We start from the raw sequence: 15,496 nt of genomic DNA, 5'->3' as shown, positions 1-15,496 counted from the left end.
CTTACTGGACATCCAATTTACAAAATAAATAATATTAAAATAGAGCAACCTCTATGTGATGTTTCTATGTTAGCTACAACAACAACAGCCACTCTTGTGAGAAGGCTTCACACAGGACTTTGAAGTTTGTCTGTGGGACTCTATGTCCATTCAGTCAAAAGGGCATTTATATGATTGGGCATTGATGTTGGTCAAGGAAGCCTCAATTGATGTTCTAGTTAATTTCAAAGCTGTTCTGTGGGGCTGAGGTCAGGGCTCTGTGCCTTCCACTGGAGTTTCTATAAACCAAGCGTTTCTTCATGTCTTTATAGACCTTATTTCGTGCACAGGTGTAGTTACATTACACCTTTTAACAATTGTTGTGGCTGAAACATGTGGATTCAAAAATTAGAAAGGGGGGTCTAAATACTTTTGTCCATAAAGTGTAACCACAGTGTTTGTAGGTAAAAATACAAACACACAAAATGTCAGCTCTATATTATGATGAATAGTGACTTTTTCTTTTTTGACAGAACACTGTAGAGCAGCCACAAGACATTACGTGCCTTCAGAAGTGTGAAGGCACTTATACGTCCTTGCTACAAAATGTTGGATTGTCTCTGTGTGCCCATTTAGTTTGAAGACAATTGAGAGGTCAGGCACTAATGTTTGACAAGAAGTTCATATAGCTGATTGTAGCTCAATAATTTTGGGTTGTTCACATACTTTTGGGCGTATAATGTACTAAAATAGCTGCGACTGTATGTTTGTTATATTAGCATGCAACAAAAAGAATATCTAGCTTGCACATAGTTGGTGTATCAGCCTATACTATTTTTTGTTTTCTATTTTATTTATGCATTTTCTCCCATTTTCTCCTGATTTAGCATAGCCAATTACTCTTCTGCTGCTGGGGATTCCGATTGGGTTCAAGGAGGGTATATTTGCCTTCTGCATGCCCCTTCCAACGTGTGCGCAGTCCTCAACCCCTTCTTTTTCACCTGTGCTTCGGTGGATTTGCACATGAGGCTTATCCACTTCTGCACAGGTACCTCAGTCTGCTAACAAGGGTCCTTACACAGCGTTTGAAGACAATTATTACTGACAGACTGAAGTCAATTATTACTGAAGAACCCACCCATTAATCCAGCCTTTTCCCACACAGCAGACTTGGTGGCCGATTTTGTCTGCTGCAGGCACTGCCAATCGTGCTTGCTAGATGGCGCCCAGCCGACTGGTAGCAGGGCCGAGATTCGAACCAGAGTGTTCAGAATCTCAGCGTTGGTGTGCTAGCGGAATATCCCGTGTTGTGTTCTGAAGCATGTAAATATGTGGACATATATTTTAGCAACGACTTAGGTTAGCAAGAAAGCCTTTAATTGTAAGCAACATTTTCCTTCTAAAGAACTGAAGAAAGAAATATCATACACACAAATACCTTGCCAGAATAAGTATATTTATATGAGTGGAAAATTATGTAAATCTTGTATTTTCTGAACCATTGCTTTAACCCTGGTGGGTGGAGTGTGCCCTTGATATAGAAATGTGTTAGGCTTAAGCACGGGCGGAGTGCCATCCATCAAGGCGACAGCAGGATCGCTCAGCCGCTCTAACACTACACACCATCAGTATGATTTTACTGAACTGAATTGCTTTTGTAGTTGTACTTAAATTTTTAAGGGTACACAACTAGCGGACTCATTTATTAGAGTTAAAATGTCATCAAAAGCTTTAGTCTAATCTGTACCTAATTAATACTGAATTCTGAATGAAAAGAGACACAGGAAAAACACACACTCACACACACTCACACACACTGAATGTTATTAACTAATCCCATGCAGCATATTGTGTGAGTAGGCTGCACTCGAGGGAATAGTGTCTGCCTGTAAAACAGCGTTTGTGTGTGTGTGTGTGTGTGTGTGTGGCTTTGTGGCTTCTTATGCGCGTACCAGACAAAAGCATTTATCTCAGTGTAAAATGCACTGTGACTGATCATATAATCCACGCTGCTGGCTGTGATACCAGCTAGTGAATGAACGTGTCACGCTCCCTATCACTTCAACATTCACGTCTGACTGCAGCACATTTGAGTGGCACGGTTATGCGGCTGGTCAAGTGGGCGCCGCACAGAAACATGGATCCTGAGGACCTGAGTAGATCCTTGTCTTACTATCTGTGAGGAGTTTCTCACATCCTCCCCATGTCTGTACAGGTTTCCTTCTACCTTCCTAAAAATGTGCACAAAAATGGATTGGCTACTTTTCATTGGCCCTAGGTGAGTGAGTGAGTGAGTGAGTGAGTGAGTGAGTGAGTGAGTGAGTGAGTGAGGAAATGTGTTTTTGTTGGCCTGGGATGGATTGAAGCCCTTGACTGGATTTTGTTCACAGACAACACAAGGGTTGCATGGCTTTCATGTGAAACATCATGAATTCTTAGCTCTGGTTTATCTTAAATATTAGTTAGTAAACAGTGGTATCTTGTAATTCCATGTCCCCTAAACTCGAAATCTTTGAAACCTGATGCCCTTCGTCGAGAAAATTGTACCCTTAAACTCAACTTTTACCCTAAATTCGATGTGTGTGCGAGTGTGAATATGAAAAGAATCTGCATTTGTGTGGAATAACCGTCGAATTCACTCTGAAAGCCTCCACATGTATTTGTGTTTAGCGGATTTTCCTCCTGTTTCACTTTGAAACTTGTGTTATAGCTCAGGGTGCTGAGAAATAATGAGAATCAGCTTTTCCGAGAGAGTCTAAATCATCTAAACAGGACTTGTTTTTGCTTTGAACCAGCTGTTAAAATAATAAAAAACACCTCTATTGACATTTTAATCCATTATTTCTGACTCACTCTCTTCATCACTCACCTGTTGTTCAGTCTGATTGATCCCCAGCAGGTAAGTGAGCTGAGAGAGGAATGTGGCGGCGGCCATATTGCAGTGAATGCTGCGCGTGTTGGACTTCAGTTCTCTCAGACAGGAGAGGACGGTAACCGTTAGCAACAGTGCCACCATGGAAACTAACAGCGATGTGTAAGTTACTATAGCGAGGGTCTCCAGGTCACCTTCTAATTGCTGCTCACACACATAGTAAGAGAGGGGGAGGAGAGAGAGTAATGACATAAATCACTGTTACTGTTTTCAGCAATATTACACATTAAGGTTCTCCTGACTGCTACAAATTGAACGTGTTAACTGTGCTTTACCTCTCGATGTGAGCTGTCCATCAAAACTCCAAACGTGCCTAGACGGTGGCACTGGCAACGTACGTGGGACATGTTCCTATAGACAACACTGCAGTCCCTTACTGTCCAGCAACCTCCTGCTGACACACTACACACATAATACACACACGTAATTCATTATTTTATTAACTTAATTAATACATTACTTTATACACTGACCAATACAAATGCATCTGCAGATATAAACTTATTTTACATTACATTATATTACTTTACATGCACTTAGTAAATCTGATTAAAGAAAAAAAACATTTATTAATGTAATTTAAAGTAAACAGACATCTCTAATCTAGTCTAATCAGTGGGACAGAACTGTAGTTTGACAAACCGATAATAAGTGCAAACTATTTTTACTTTTACGGCAGCTCATACTGGCATTTATGAATAAACAAATACAGTAATAACCTTAAAATCTTATTGATATTTAATTGTCATGTTTTGCAACTGCTTTATCCTGGTCAGGGTCACAGGGTCACAGTGGGTCTGGTTTTTCTGCAATCAGTGGGCACAATGAAGTAACACACCCTGGACAGGATGCCAAGCCCCTGCCCCCCCCCTTTTAATTTTTTTAGATATAACCAGTCATGTCAGTATGTAGTTGCCCAACTGGCTGAAAGCACTGTTGGGTGGTTTGAACCCTGGGTTCCAGAGTCAGCGGGCTAGTGTAATTAACTGCAGCACCACCCAAGCAATTTCACCACATTATTATTACTTATATTATTATTATTGTGCATAATTTTAATGCCTTGGAAAACAATAAACAGCTTCCACAAACAAAAAAAATCAAGAATGGCCGAGGTACCTCAATGGATTGGCATTCTATCTAGGTTGTGTTACTGGAAATGCCCAGACTTACCATCACCCTGAACAGAATAAAGCGCTGGTAAAACCTAAAATAATGGATAGGATAGGAATTTTGGAATTCATTTGGGATTCGTCTTTCCACACACTGGATTCTTTCCCATTAGTTCGGTCAGTACAAATGTCATTGTTTTATTAGTACTATTTTTTGATAATTGGTTTAAATAAATGCATGGCATTTAATAATTTTTTTTCTTAATGCGTTAATTAAATAAACTTATTATTTGCTGACTTCATTTTACCTGATGTTTCAAAATTCTATTTAAATATTTAGCATGTAAGTAATTCCCGACAGATGCTCAGTAAAGGTGCTTCAGTCTGGGTCTAAATTGCAAATCTCATTTTATTTAAGCTCTATTGCACTAGAGTGGAAGTGTATTTTATACCCCTTAGTGAATGTTTAAAGTGAATTGAGAACAATTAAGTACTTATACAGTTTTAATAAGGAAAGATTTTTATGTGGAAAACAAGCAGTCAAAGTAATTGAGCTAAGTATCAGCATCAATGCCTTAATGTAAATAAAAGCAAAATAAATGTCATAATTAAATTAAAATATTTCCCCTAAGTGATCTTTATATTCAGTGCTTTTTAATGACATTGTGCTGATACTGGCACTTCTTGCCTGTAGCAGCAAACACTCTCTTGCTTACTTTTATCTAAATTCTGTTTTTCATCAGTTGCACTAATATGACAAAGGATGTATTGGACTGAGTAAAAAAACAGTTCCAGTCTGGTAGTTCACACTGAGATTGCACTGCTGCAGAACAGAATAAGTGTTGGGTTGGCTTAAACTGCTGTTTACAATATTATTAAAAAAAACTTGGGTCATATATGGGGACTTGTTTCTCTTTACATGCAGTGTGTATGTAGCCTCAACACACAAATTTCCCTACTTTCATTCATAAACACATGCTCTGATTAACTCACGGGCTGGTGTGGTTCCACTGCACACACAGTGGCTTGCTGCGGTTGCTCGTTTCAAGCAGACGGAACTCCAGCAGGACCGGGGACTCCAGGATACCCTCCACGAATGAGTGGTTATTATAGACAGATACACTCACCACTGGCGAATTCAAGACCGGGTGACGTGGCAACCTGGAGATAAATTCATACCATACTATCATACATCAAACATATCAACATGCTCCAGGAACAAACAAAACTGGCTTCCTAACATGCAGTAATAAACACTTAGGCACACACACCTGACTCCGCGGCGGTCGGTGTGGTATTTGGAAGGAAGTGAGGCTCCCAGGCTGCGATATATCAAAAGAATTACAATGGTAAAGGGTGAATTATTTGGCAGGCCAGATCGCCGTGCTGCTGGTACCTCAGGTGTCTGATTGGCTTGCAGAATCACCGGGGCTAAAAATAAAGGGGTTAAAATAAGTTTGATTAGGTATTTATTTTAAAATGTTTATAACGTTTTAATATTTTTGTGACTTTTTGCATGACTGTGTGAAAGAAAGCACAAAAGAGTAAACGTATGTACTTACAGAAGTTGCGTTGTGGCACCAGTGCACTAGGTGGCAGCACTACATGTGTGTGTGCATCCCAAAGCATCTGGCCTCTAAACATTGTGCTGTGATAGCGAGGGAAACGTTTCCGCACATGTGTGTGGTTCTCTACACGGTCGACAGTCATCACTGCAATACACATACACACATATGTCAGTAGGTGCCACCCCACCAGGGCTGCAGGGTGAAGCTAATGTATGTGTGTTGTGTGTATATTAGCTATGTGTAGGACTGAGTGATGTTAGGTGCCATGAGAGCTGCAGGGTTGTTGTAGATGTGTGTGTAGAGGATAAGAGGATTGATGGAGCTAATGGAGGGAATGCAGGGCTGAGTGTGGGCTGGTGTTGAGACTAAAAGGTTAAGGTAGCATTAAGTGCACGATTGGACATGGTGTATGTGTGTTTAGAGAATATGAGCTGTTTGACAGATAAAGTACCTCCTTGGCTGGACCTTAGGGTGGTGTATGTGTGTTTGGAGAAGATGGGTTTGACTGATACCTCAGCAACAGGCCAAATGTAAAAATGTGTGTAAAAATATAATGTTGTTGTTGTTTACATTTGTTTGAGTGGTATTAGAAGTTTGTGTGATTTTAGGTGCATGGAGGGTATACAGTGTGTGTAGGATTTACCAATATTGGGTGCCAGCCAAGCTACAGGGTTTAGGTAGGTATGTATGGAGGCTATGAGGTGTTTGTAGGACCTACCAGTACTGGGTGCCATTCAAACTACAGGATTGAGGTGGGTGTGTGGAGAGTATACAGCGTGTGTAATATTTAACAATGCTAGGTTTAATTAAGGCTACAGTGACTAGGTAAGTGTGTGGAGAGTATAAAGTTTGGGCAGTAATAACTCTTCTAAGATAGTATCAGGGTTACGAGGATGAGGTAAGGACACATTCACATGAGAAGTGGCAATGTGCCATTATTTCCTATGGAGTGTGGCGGTGCCGCTTAGCATGCTGTTGTGCTTTCCTGCATTTTTGCGCTTGCCACGGTGCTCTAAGTTCAGCTAATTAAACTTTAAGCCAGTTTACTGCTGACCTTTTCAAAGTGCCTCCAATGAGACAAACTGTTTGATATGATGCAGTAAAAGTGACTCAGGCAGTATGAACAATGCTTTACATAAACAAAGATTAATGTGACTTATTGTACTAAAACGAGCGAGGAATTTCATTAGTGGAGAGAACTTATGATCAGCAATAATTAAGTGAAGTTTAGTGTTTCTATGTCGTTCATTTAATACATTAAGTCACATTAAGCTTTTTAAATGATAAGCATTTTAGATTCTCTCGGAAAAGCTGATTCTCACAATTTCTCAGCACCCGAAGCTATAACACAAGTTTAAAAGTGAAACAGGAGGGAAATCCAGCTAAACATAGATTTATTGTACAGAGTGGATTTGATGTTTTGTCCACACGAATGCATATTCGTCTCATATTCGCACTTTGATTATATTTTACCACACCACCAAGCGCTGAAGCGGCAGTTTGCCTCAAGGCTTGTGGTGAGTGAAGCGCAAAATGCTTCTCATGTGACTGCGCCCTAAGTGTGTGTAGATGGTATGATGTTTTTAAGGTTGAAGTACAGTGTATCACAAAAGTGAGTACACCCCTCACATTTCTGCAAATATTTCATTATATCTTTTCATGGGACAACACTATAGACATGAAACTTGGATATAACTTAGAGTAGTCAGTGTACAGCTTGTATAGCAGTGTAGATTTAATTTCTTCTGAAAATAACTCAACACACAGCCATTAATGTCTAAATAGCTGGCAACATAAGTGAGTACACCCCACAGTGAACATGTCCAAATTGTGCCCAAATGTGTCATGTCCCTCCCTGGTGTCATGTGTCAAGGTCCCAGGTGTAAATGGGGAGCAGGGCTGTTAAATTTGGTGTTTTGGGTACAATTCTCTCATACTGGCCACTGGATATTCAACATGGCACCTCATGGCAAAGAACTCTCTGAGGATGTGAGAAATAGAATTGTTGCTCTCCACAAAGATGGCCTGGGCTATAAGAAGATGGCTAACACCCTGAAAATGAGCTACAGCATGGTGGCCAAGGTCATACAGCGGTTTTCCAGGACAGGTTCCACTCGGAACAGGCTTCGCCAGGGTCGACCAAAGAAGTTGAGTCCACGTGTTCGGCGTCATATCCAGAGGTTGGCTTTAAAAAATAGACACATGAGTGCTGCCAGCATTGCTGCAGAGGTTGAAGACGTGGGAGGTCAGCCTGTCAGTGCTCAGACCATACGCCGCACACTGCATCAACTCCGTCTGCATGGTCGTCATCCCAGAAGGAAGCTGACGCACAAGAAAACCCGCAAACAGTTTGCTGAAGACAAGCAGTCCAAGAACATGGATTACTGGAATGCCCTGTGGTCTGACGAGACCAAGATAAACTTGTTTGGCTCAGATGGTGTCCAGCATGTGTGGCGGCGCCCTGGTGAGAAGTACCAAGACAACTGTATCTTGCCTACAGTCAAGCATGGTGGTGGTAGCATCATGGTCTTGGGCTGCATGAGTGTTGCTGGCACTGGGGAGCTGCAGTTCATTGAGGGAAACATGAATTCCAACATGTACTGTGACATTATGTAACAGAGCATGATCCCCTCCCTTCGAAAACTGGGCCTCATGGCAGTTTTCCAACAGGATAACGACCCCAAACACAACCTCCAAGATGACAACTGCCTTGCTGAGGAAGCTGAAGGTAAAGGTGATGGACTAAACCCAATTGAGCACCTGTGGCGCATCCTCAAGTGGAAGGTGGAGGAGTTCAAGGTGTCTAACATCCACCAGCTCCGTGATGTCATCATGGAGGAGTGGAAGAGGATTCCAGTAGCAACCTGTGCAGCTCTGGTGAATTCCATGCCCAGGAGGGTTAAGGCAGTGCTGGATAATAATGGTGGTCACACAAAATATTGACACTTTGGGCACAATTTGGACATGTTCACTGTGGGGTGTACTCACTTATGTTGCCAGCTATTTAGACATTAATGGCTGTGTGTTGAGTTATTTTCAGAAGACAGTAAATCTACACTGCTATACAAGTTGTACACTGACTACTCTAAGTTATATCCAAGTTTTATTTCTATAGTGTTGTCCCATGAAAAGATATAATAAAATATTTGCAGAAATGTGAGGGGTGTACTCACTTTTGTGATACACTGTAAATGTGAAGGTTTTGAAGTGTGTGTAGTACTGACCGATATTAGGTGCCACCAGGGCTACAGGGTTGAGGTAGGTATGTTTGGTGTTCTGAGCGAGGGTGCGTGAATATTGCTCCATCAGATCAGCCAGCGTCGCCGCACCATCCTGAGTTGAGCTCTGTGCCCTCCATAACCCCGCACAGCCTGGGCTCAGTAAGGCGCTGCATGCCCGCAACACATTCTGAACACAAACAATTACATTAGTGATAAAATGAGAGAAATAGGGAATAAATAAACAGGCTTTAGAGAAAAAGGTCATGGCAGGATGTGTCCCAAATGACCTAATAGTAAACCACATAGCATCCCAAGTAAGAAATTTATTAGCTGTTTATGTTTAGCTAATACGCACCAAAGATCTTGTTTCAAAGCTATTATTTCACTAAAAATCACACAAACCAGTCAGCCTCATCCTGACAGGGACAGAGGAAATTTAGAGCAGACCATCCACCTACTACATTTTTTAGGAGGTAGAACGGTGAAAAAGGGTAGAACACCATGCCTTTTGATTTTAAATGGATAAAACTGCTATTTGTACTTTTAAAGCTACACTTAAAAGTAAAAACCTGAAATCTCTTATTATTCTTAGGATTCAGACACTTTATTCAATTCTTTGTAAAGCCTCATTTGGCAGAAATTACATCTGCAAGTCTTCTAGGATACATTTCTTTAAGTTTCGCACACCTGGATTTGGGCAGTTTTTACCATGCTTCATGGCAGATCCTCTGTCAGAATGGAACGGTGAGTTTCTGTAAACTGCCATCTACAGGTCTCTTCAAAGATGTTCAATTGGGTTTAAGTCTGGGCATTGGCTGGGCCACATCCAGAGAACTGCCCTGAAGCCATTCAAGTGTGGTTTTGGCTGTATGCTTTGGGTCATTGTTATGTTGAAAAGTGAAATGTTTGCATACGATCTGAAGATTTATTTGTTTATTTTTAAAAGTATGTTCCTGCGTTTGACGGTATTCATCTATCCTTCAACTCTCTCCTTATTTTCTATTTAATTTTCAATAAATTTTCAAAAAAACTTTAAAAACAAAAAATGGTCACTTTGTTCTTATGTGAGATTACGTGTAGATTGTTGTGTAAAAAATACAATTCAAGCTGCTCAGGTGGCGCAGCGGTAAAAACACACGCTAGCACACCAGAGCTGGGATCTCGAATACATCGTATCGAGTCTTAGCTCTGCCTGCCGACTGGGCTGAGTGGCCACATGAACAACAAAAGGGATGTGGTATTGAGCCGGAAAGGGACTCTCTCATAACTGATGCAACTACAACCTCTGCTGGCTGACTGATGGCGCCTGCACAGAGACGGGGAAAAGAGTGCGGATCAGGGTGTGTCTCTCCGTACACAGAGCTGATCCGCAGCTGATCTCGTCTAGTGTAGGTGACAAAATGCATACTTTCCAAATTCATTGTATGTTCTCTATGTATGGATAATCTGGATTAGTACACAGTAATTGTGAGTTTATTAAGAATATATGAATTATGAATAAGCATTACACTTCTGGTATTTCCAGCCAGTAAAAAAGGGGATCATTACAGTCAACACACTTAGCAGATAGATGTGGTTTGTGTGTGTGTTTATGTGTGAGCAGTGTATGTGGAGTGTGTATGTTACCTCGGTGAAGTGAGCATCCTGCGTGGCTGTCAGACTGAAACCTGTTTGTAGGCTCTCGAAGGTCAGGAGGCGAGAAAGCAGTCTCTCGGCTATCTGGAGGTCGTTGCCATAGAGACGGGGTGTTGCCTCAGTGACGTCACGCAGCTGATGGGCCAGCTTCTTTTCAGTGATGGTGTTCAGTACTGTTTCATTTCTCTCCACAGACTCCAGCTGGTCACAAACACACACAGTGAGAGATAGGGATTATTGATTTTGTATAAATATGCACAAAGCAGCTGTTCATAAGGAACTATTGCAAGTGTGTTGCGTGTCAGAGTGTTTGCTGTCTTACCGCTGTGTTTAGCTCAACAAAAGCAGGAGAGGTGCAATTATAGAGATCAGGCTCCAGCCAGCCTCTGTCTGTATCACAGTGTCGAATAGCAGCTCCTACAACATACAAATCCCTGTCGTAATTACAGTAATTCATTCATGATAATTAGCCATTCCTGTAGGCTCTTACAGCCTTTTGTTTTGTTCACTGGCAAATTAAATGTCTAATTTTGCAGTCAAAATTTTGCAGGTCTGTACTTTTTTCACTGGAACTTTCTTCTTTCTTCTTAGTGTTAACAAGGAATTAATTATAAAAATTTGTACAGGTAAAAACATAAAACATATGGCAAACCACTGCTTTGGGTGATGGTGGACATAAAATCAAGGTGTATTGGTGTCTGGTTGTGGACAAGTCTGAAGCAACGAATTTCCAAATGCCAGGACATTACTCATAATGCTATGACAAGTGGGCATTAGCCATATGCATTTTTTTCACCTACACTTTGATGAGTGCAATGTGGATCAGCACTGTGTACGGAGAGACACACCCTGACAGCACTCTTTTCCCATCTCTGTGCAGGCGCCATCAATCAGCCAGCAGAGGTCGTAATTGCATTAGTTATGAGAGAGTACCTATCCGGCTTTTAATATCCCACCCCTATCTGAACAACAGGCCAATCATTGTTCAAGTGGAAGCTCAGCCCAGCCGGCAGGCAGAGCTGAGACTCGATACGATGTATTCGAGATCCCAGCTCTGGTTCCAGCGTGTGTTTTTAACGCTGCGAGACCTGAGCGGCCCACACACCCAATATTTAACTTGACTTTATCTGTCCCACCCTACAGTTTACTTTCACATAACATTTATTTATTCATTTATTAGAATTTTTAACACTTTTTATTTTACACTTTTTGTTTACGTTCATGACAGAAATGGTAGTTACTCGTTACACAAGATTCATCAGTTTACACGTTTAATGACAAACAGTCATGGACAATTTAGTATCTCCAATTTACCTCACTTGCATGTTTTTGGAATGTGAGAGGAAACCGGCTCCGAAGACACATCGAGAACATGCAAACTCCACACAGAATGGACCCGGACCGCCCCATCCGGGGATCAAACCCAGAACCCTTTTGCTGTGAGGCGACAGTTCTACCCACTGAGTCACCGTGCTGCCCCACTTACACATAATATGTTTGAGCCATTATCATTGGTATTACTCCAAGCCTATTAGAAACAGCCATTGCCATTGTCCATTGTGTACAGTATCATAAAATATAAGCACTTCACTTTGTTCCCCAAAGTAAATGCAGGTCATAAAACACTCGTTTACCAGGGAGAGGTTGACCTGTGTGTGTGTATGGGGTGTTTAATTTGCCCATTTAATCAATTTTTAATGAATAAGTGCTTCTGTGCCTTAATTAAGAACACATAAAGTTCATGTGTGCAGTCATACTTGCTCTATTTATATAGAAACAAAGTAGTTATCAGCTATACCTAATCATAATCATTAACATGGAATTAGGAGGGGCAAAAATATGTGTTTAAATCATTCAGTCATAAACAAAGAATCATTATAGGCTACATGTCTTCTACAGGTATATGTGCACTTTTGATTTCAACTGAACTTGGTCACAAACACTCACCCACTGATCCTTTGGGACAGAGCACCACTGCGGGCATGTTAAACTTGGTCCTGGGCCACCAGATGCCCATTGTGATGGTTTTTGGACAGCCATCGTATATCACTAAAGAACAAAAAAAGAGCATGCAAAGTGATGTTCAAAAGCCTGTGTAATTAAAGCTGTATTTTACAATATGTGAACGTCCATGGCTTTATAGGAGGCTTCATAGAAATTATAAACAGAGTTGAAGTCACACACGTCCTAATTTTGGGTAGCAGCTTAAGATGATGTTACATTTTAAATGTGTACTGTTTACAATATGTATACCCTAAAAATGTGCTATATGTTCATTTGATTTAGTTTTTTTAAATATTATTTACATTTATATTTTCAGCATTTCGCAGACGCTTTTATCTAAAGTGACTTACAGTACCATGCCAGTATATTGTTTAAGCAATTGAGGGTTAAGGGCCTAACAGTGGCAACCTGGCAGTGGTGGGGTTTGAACCAGTGACCTTTTGATTACTGGTCAAGTACCTTAACCGCTAGGCTACAACTGTAGAAGAAAGTAATGTTGTGTGAAGAAAGTAAGTTAATTTTGCTTACTGAACAAAACTACATTTTCTACTCTGTTATGGCATTTTGTTCTGGTCAGGGTCATGGTGGGTCTGGTTCTATCACACAGCGAACTTCGACTCGGACTCGTTACAAATGACTCGGACTCGACTCGTGACTCGCAAAAAATGACTTTTGGACAACAGAAGTCAGCAACATTAGTTATGTGTGACAATTATATACAGTGTATCACAAAAGTGAGTACACCCCTCACATTTCTGCTAATATTTCATTATATCTTTTCATGGGACAACACTATAGAAATAAAACTTGGATATAACTTAGAGTAGTCAGTGTACAGCTTGTATAGCAGTGTAGATTTACTGTCTTCTGAAAATAACTCAACACACAGCCATTAATGTCTAAATAGCTGGCAACATAAGTGAGTACACCCCACAGTGAACATGTCCAAATTGTGCACAAAGTGTCAATATTTTGTGTGACCACCATTATTTTCCAGCACTGCCTTAACCCTCCTGGGCATGGAATTCACCAGAGCTGCACAGGTTGCTACTGGAATCCTCTTCCACTCCTCCATGATGACATCACAGAGCTGGTGGATGTTAGACACCTTGAACTCCTCCACCTTCCACTTGAGGATGCGCCACAGGTGCTCAATTGGGTTTAGTCCATCACCTTTACCTTCAGCTTCCTCAGCAAGGCAGTTGTCATCTTGGAGGTTGTGTTTGGGGTCGTTATCCTGTTGGAAAACTGCCATGAGGCCCAGTTTTTGAAGGGAGGGGATCATGCTCTGTTTCAGAATGTCACAGTACATGTTGGAATTCATGTTTCCCTCAATGAACTGCAGCTCCCCAGTGCCAGCAACACTCATGCAGCCCAAGACCATGATGCTACCACCACCATGCTTGACTGTAGGCAAGATACAGTTGTCTTGGTACTTCTCACCAGGGCGCCGCCACACATGCTGGACACCATCTGAGCCAAACAAGTTTATCTTGGTCTCGTCAAACCACAGGGCATTCCAGTAATCCATGTTCTTGGACTGCTTGTCTTCAGCAAACTGTTTGCTGGCTTTCTTGTGCGTCAGCTTCCTTCTGGGATGACGACCATGCAGACCGAGTTGATGCAGTGTGCGGCGTATGGTCTGAGCACTGACAGGCTGACCTCCCACGTCTTCAATTTCTGCAGCAATGCTGGCAGCACTCATGTGTCTATTTTTTAAAGCCAACCTCTGGATATGACGCCGAACACGTGGACTCAACTTCTTTGGTCGACCCTGGCGAAGCCTGTTCCGAGTGGAACCTGTCCTGGAAAACCGCTGTATGACCTTGGCCACCATGCTGTAGCTCAGTTTCAGGGTGTTAGCAATCTTCTTATAGCCCAGGCCATCTTTGTGGAGAGCAACAATTCTATTTCTCACATCCTCAGAGAGTTCTTTGCCATGAGGTGCCATGTTGAATATCCAGTGGCCAGTATGAGAGAATTGTACCCAAAACACCAAATTTAACAGCCCTGCTCCCCATTTACACCTGGGACCTTGACACATGACACCAGGGAGGGACAACGACACATTTGGGCACAATTTGGACATGTTCACTGTGGGGTGTACTCACTTATGTTGCCAGCTATTTAGACATTAATGGCTGTGTGTTGAGTTATTTTCAGTAGACAGTAAATCTACACTGCTATACAAGCTGTACACTGACTACTCTAAGTTATATCCAAGTTTCATGTCTATAGTGTTGTCCCATGAAAAGATATAATGAAATATTAGCAGAAATGTGAGGGGTGTACTCACTTTTGTGATACACTGTATATGTATGATACGACATCATTCTGATCATGCCATTTTCTGCTCTCTAATAACGCTCCGGCCGTCTTAACCCGCAACGCACGCAATGGGTAAATGTTCCAGCCAGCTTCCGGCATAGTGATGAAGCGTCGCTCCCCACTCCCTACACAGTTTGAACATTTTTGTTACCTTTGGATTTCATTACCTTTGGATTGCAATCTCACTTAAATTTTTAAGCAAGAAATGCTGTTATTTGTATGTATTTAGTTTGCAGCGTCACACAGATGATGAGTCAATGAAATGCTTGATTGGCTTTCTAACAAGTTCTGAGAAGTTTGGAGGTTTTTAATTATAAGCACATTTACAAAATAACAAATTATATTATATTCCAAATGGTTTAATAGCATCTGGAACAACATGAGCTAAGGTAAGGTTTTTTAATCTGAACTTACATATTATTTGTTTATTTCTATGCTACATTTCCAATATATGTTTTGTGTATATTATAGTGACTCGTGACTCGACTCGGACTCGTATTTTGTGACTTGTGAACATCTTTGTCACAGAACACTGGGTGCAAGGCAGGAAAATCCTGGACAAGGCACCAATCAGTTGCTCTCTTAATAACTAGGTGTTACCCTGCTTTCTCTATGCATGTGCATGTTTAAATACAACATATTTTTTGAATAATGTACTTTATTGCAACTTGTTTTAGAGTAATAAGTAATTTTGTTTTAAAAGCTGGTCAGGTTCTAAAA

General features: G+C 41.2%; 1 protein-coding gene across 1 annotated transcript in view; it reads right to left on the bottom strand.

The window, feature by feature from the left end:
• The window catches only part of celsr3 (cadherin, EGF LAG seven-pass G-type receptor 3), an 89,003-nt gene that overhangs the window by 14,633 nt on the left and 58,874 nt on the right, over positions 1-15,496 (bottom strand). Inside the window, exons 17-25 of the mRNA XM_062999080.1 lie at positions 12,392-12,493; positions 10,767-10,861; positions 10,436-10,645; positions 8,813-8,996; positions 5,583-5,732; positions 5,292-5,451; positions 5,014-5,181; positions 3,187-3,313; positions 2,849-3,055 (exon numbers count right to left, since the gene is read on the bottom strand). Coding sequence (XP_062855150.1) covers positions 2,849-3,055; positions 3,187-3,313; positions 5,014-5,181; positions 5,292-5,451; positions 5,583-5,732; positions 8,813-8,996; positions 10,436-10,645; positions 10,767-10,861; positions 12,392-12,493 — 1,403 coding nt within the window. The remainder of the gene's footprint in view (positions 1-2,848; positions 3,056-3,186; positions 3,314-5,013; positions 5,182-5,291; positions 5,452-5,582; positions 5,733-8,812; positions 8,997-10,435; positions 10,646-10,766; positions 10,862-12,391; positions 12,494-15,496) is intronic.

The sequence above is a fragment of the Trichomycterus rosablanca genome, chromosome 7, assembly GCF_030014385.1.
Source record: "Trichomycterus rosablanca isolate fTriRos1 chromosome 7, fTriRos1.hap1, whole genome shotgun sequence".
NCBI classification, from domain to species: Eukaryota; Metazoa; Chordata; class Actinopteri; order Siluriformes; family Trichomycteridae; genus Trichomycterus; species Trichomycterus rosablanca.
This window is presented reverse-complemented; position numbering and strand designations above follow the sequence as displayed.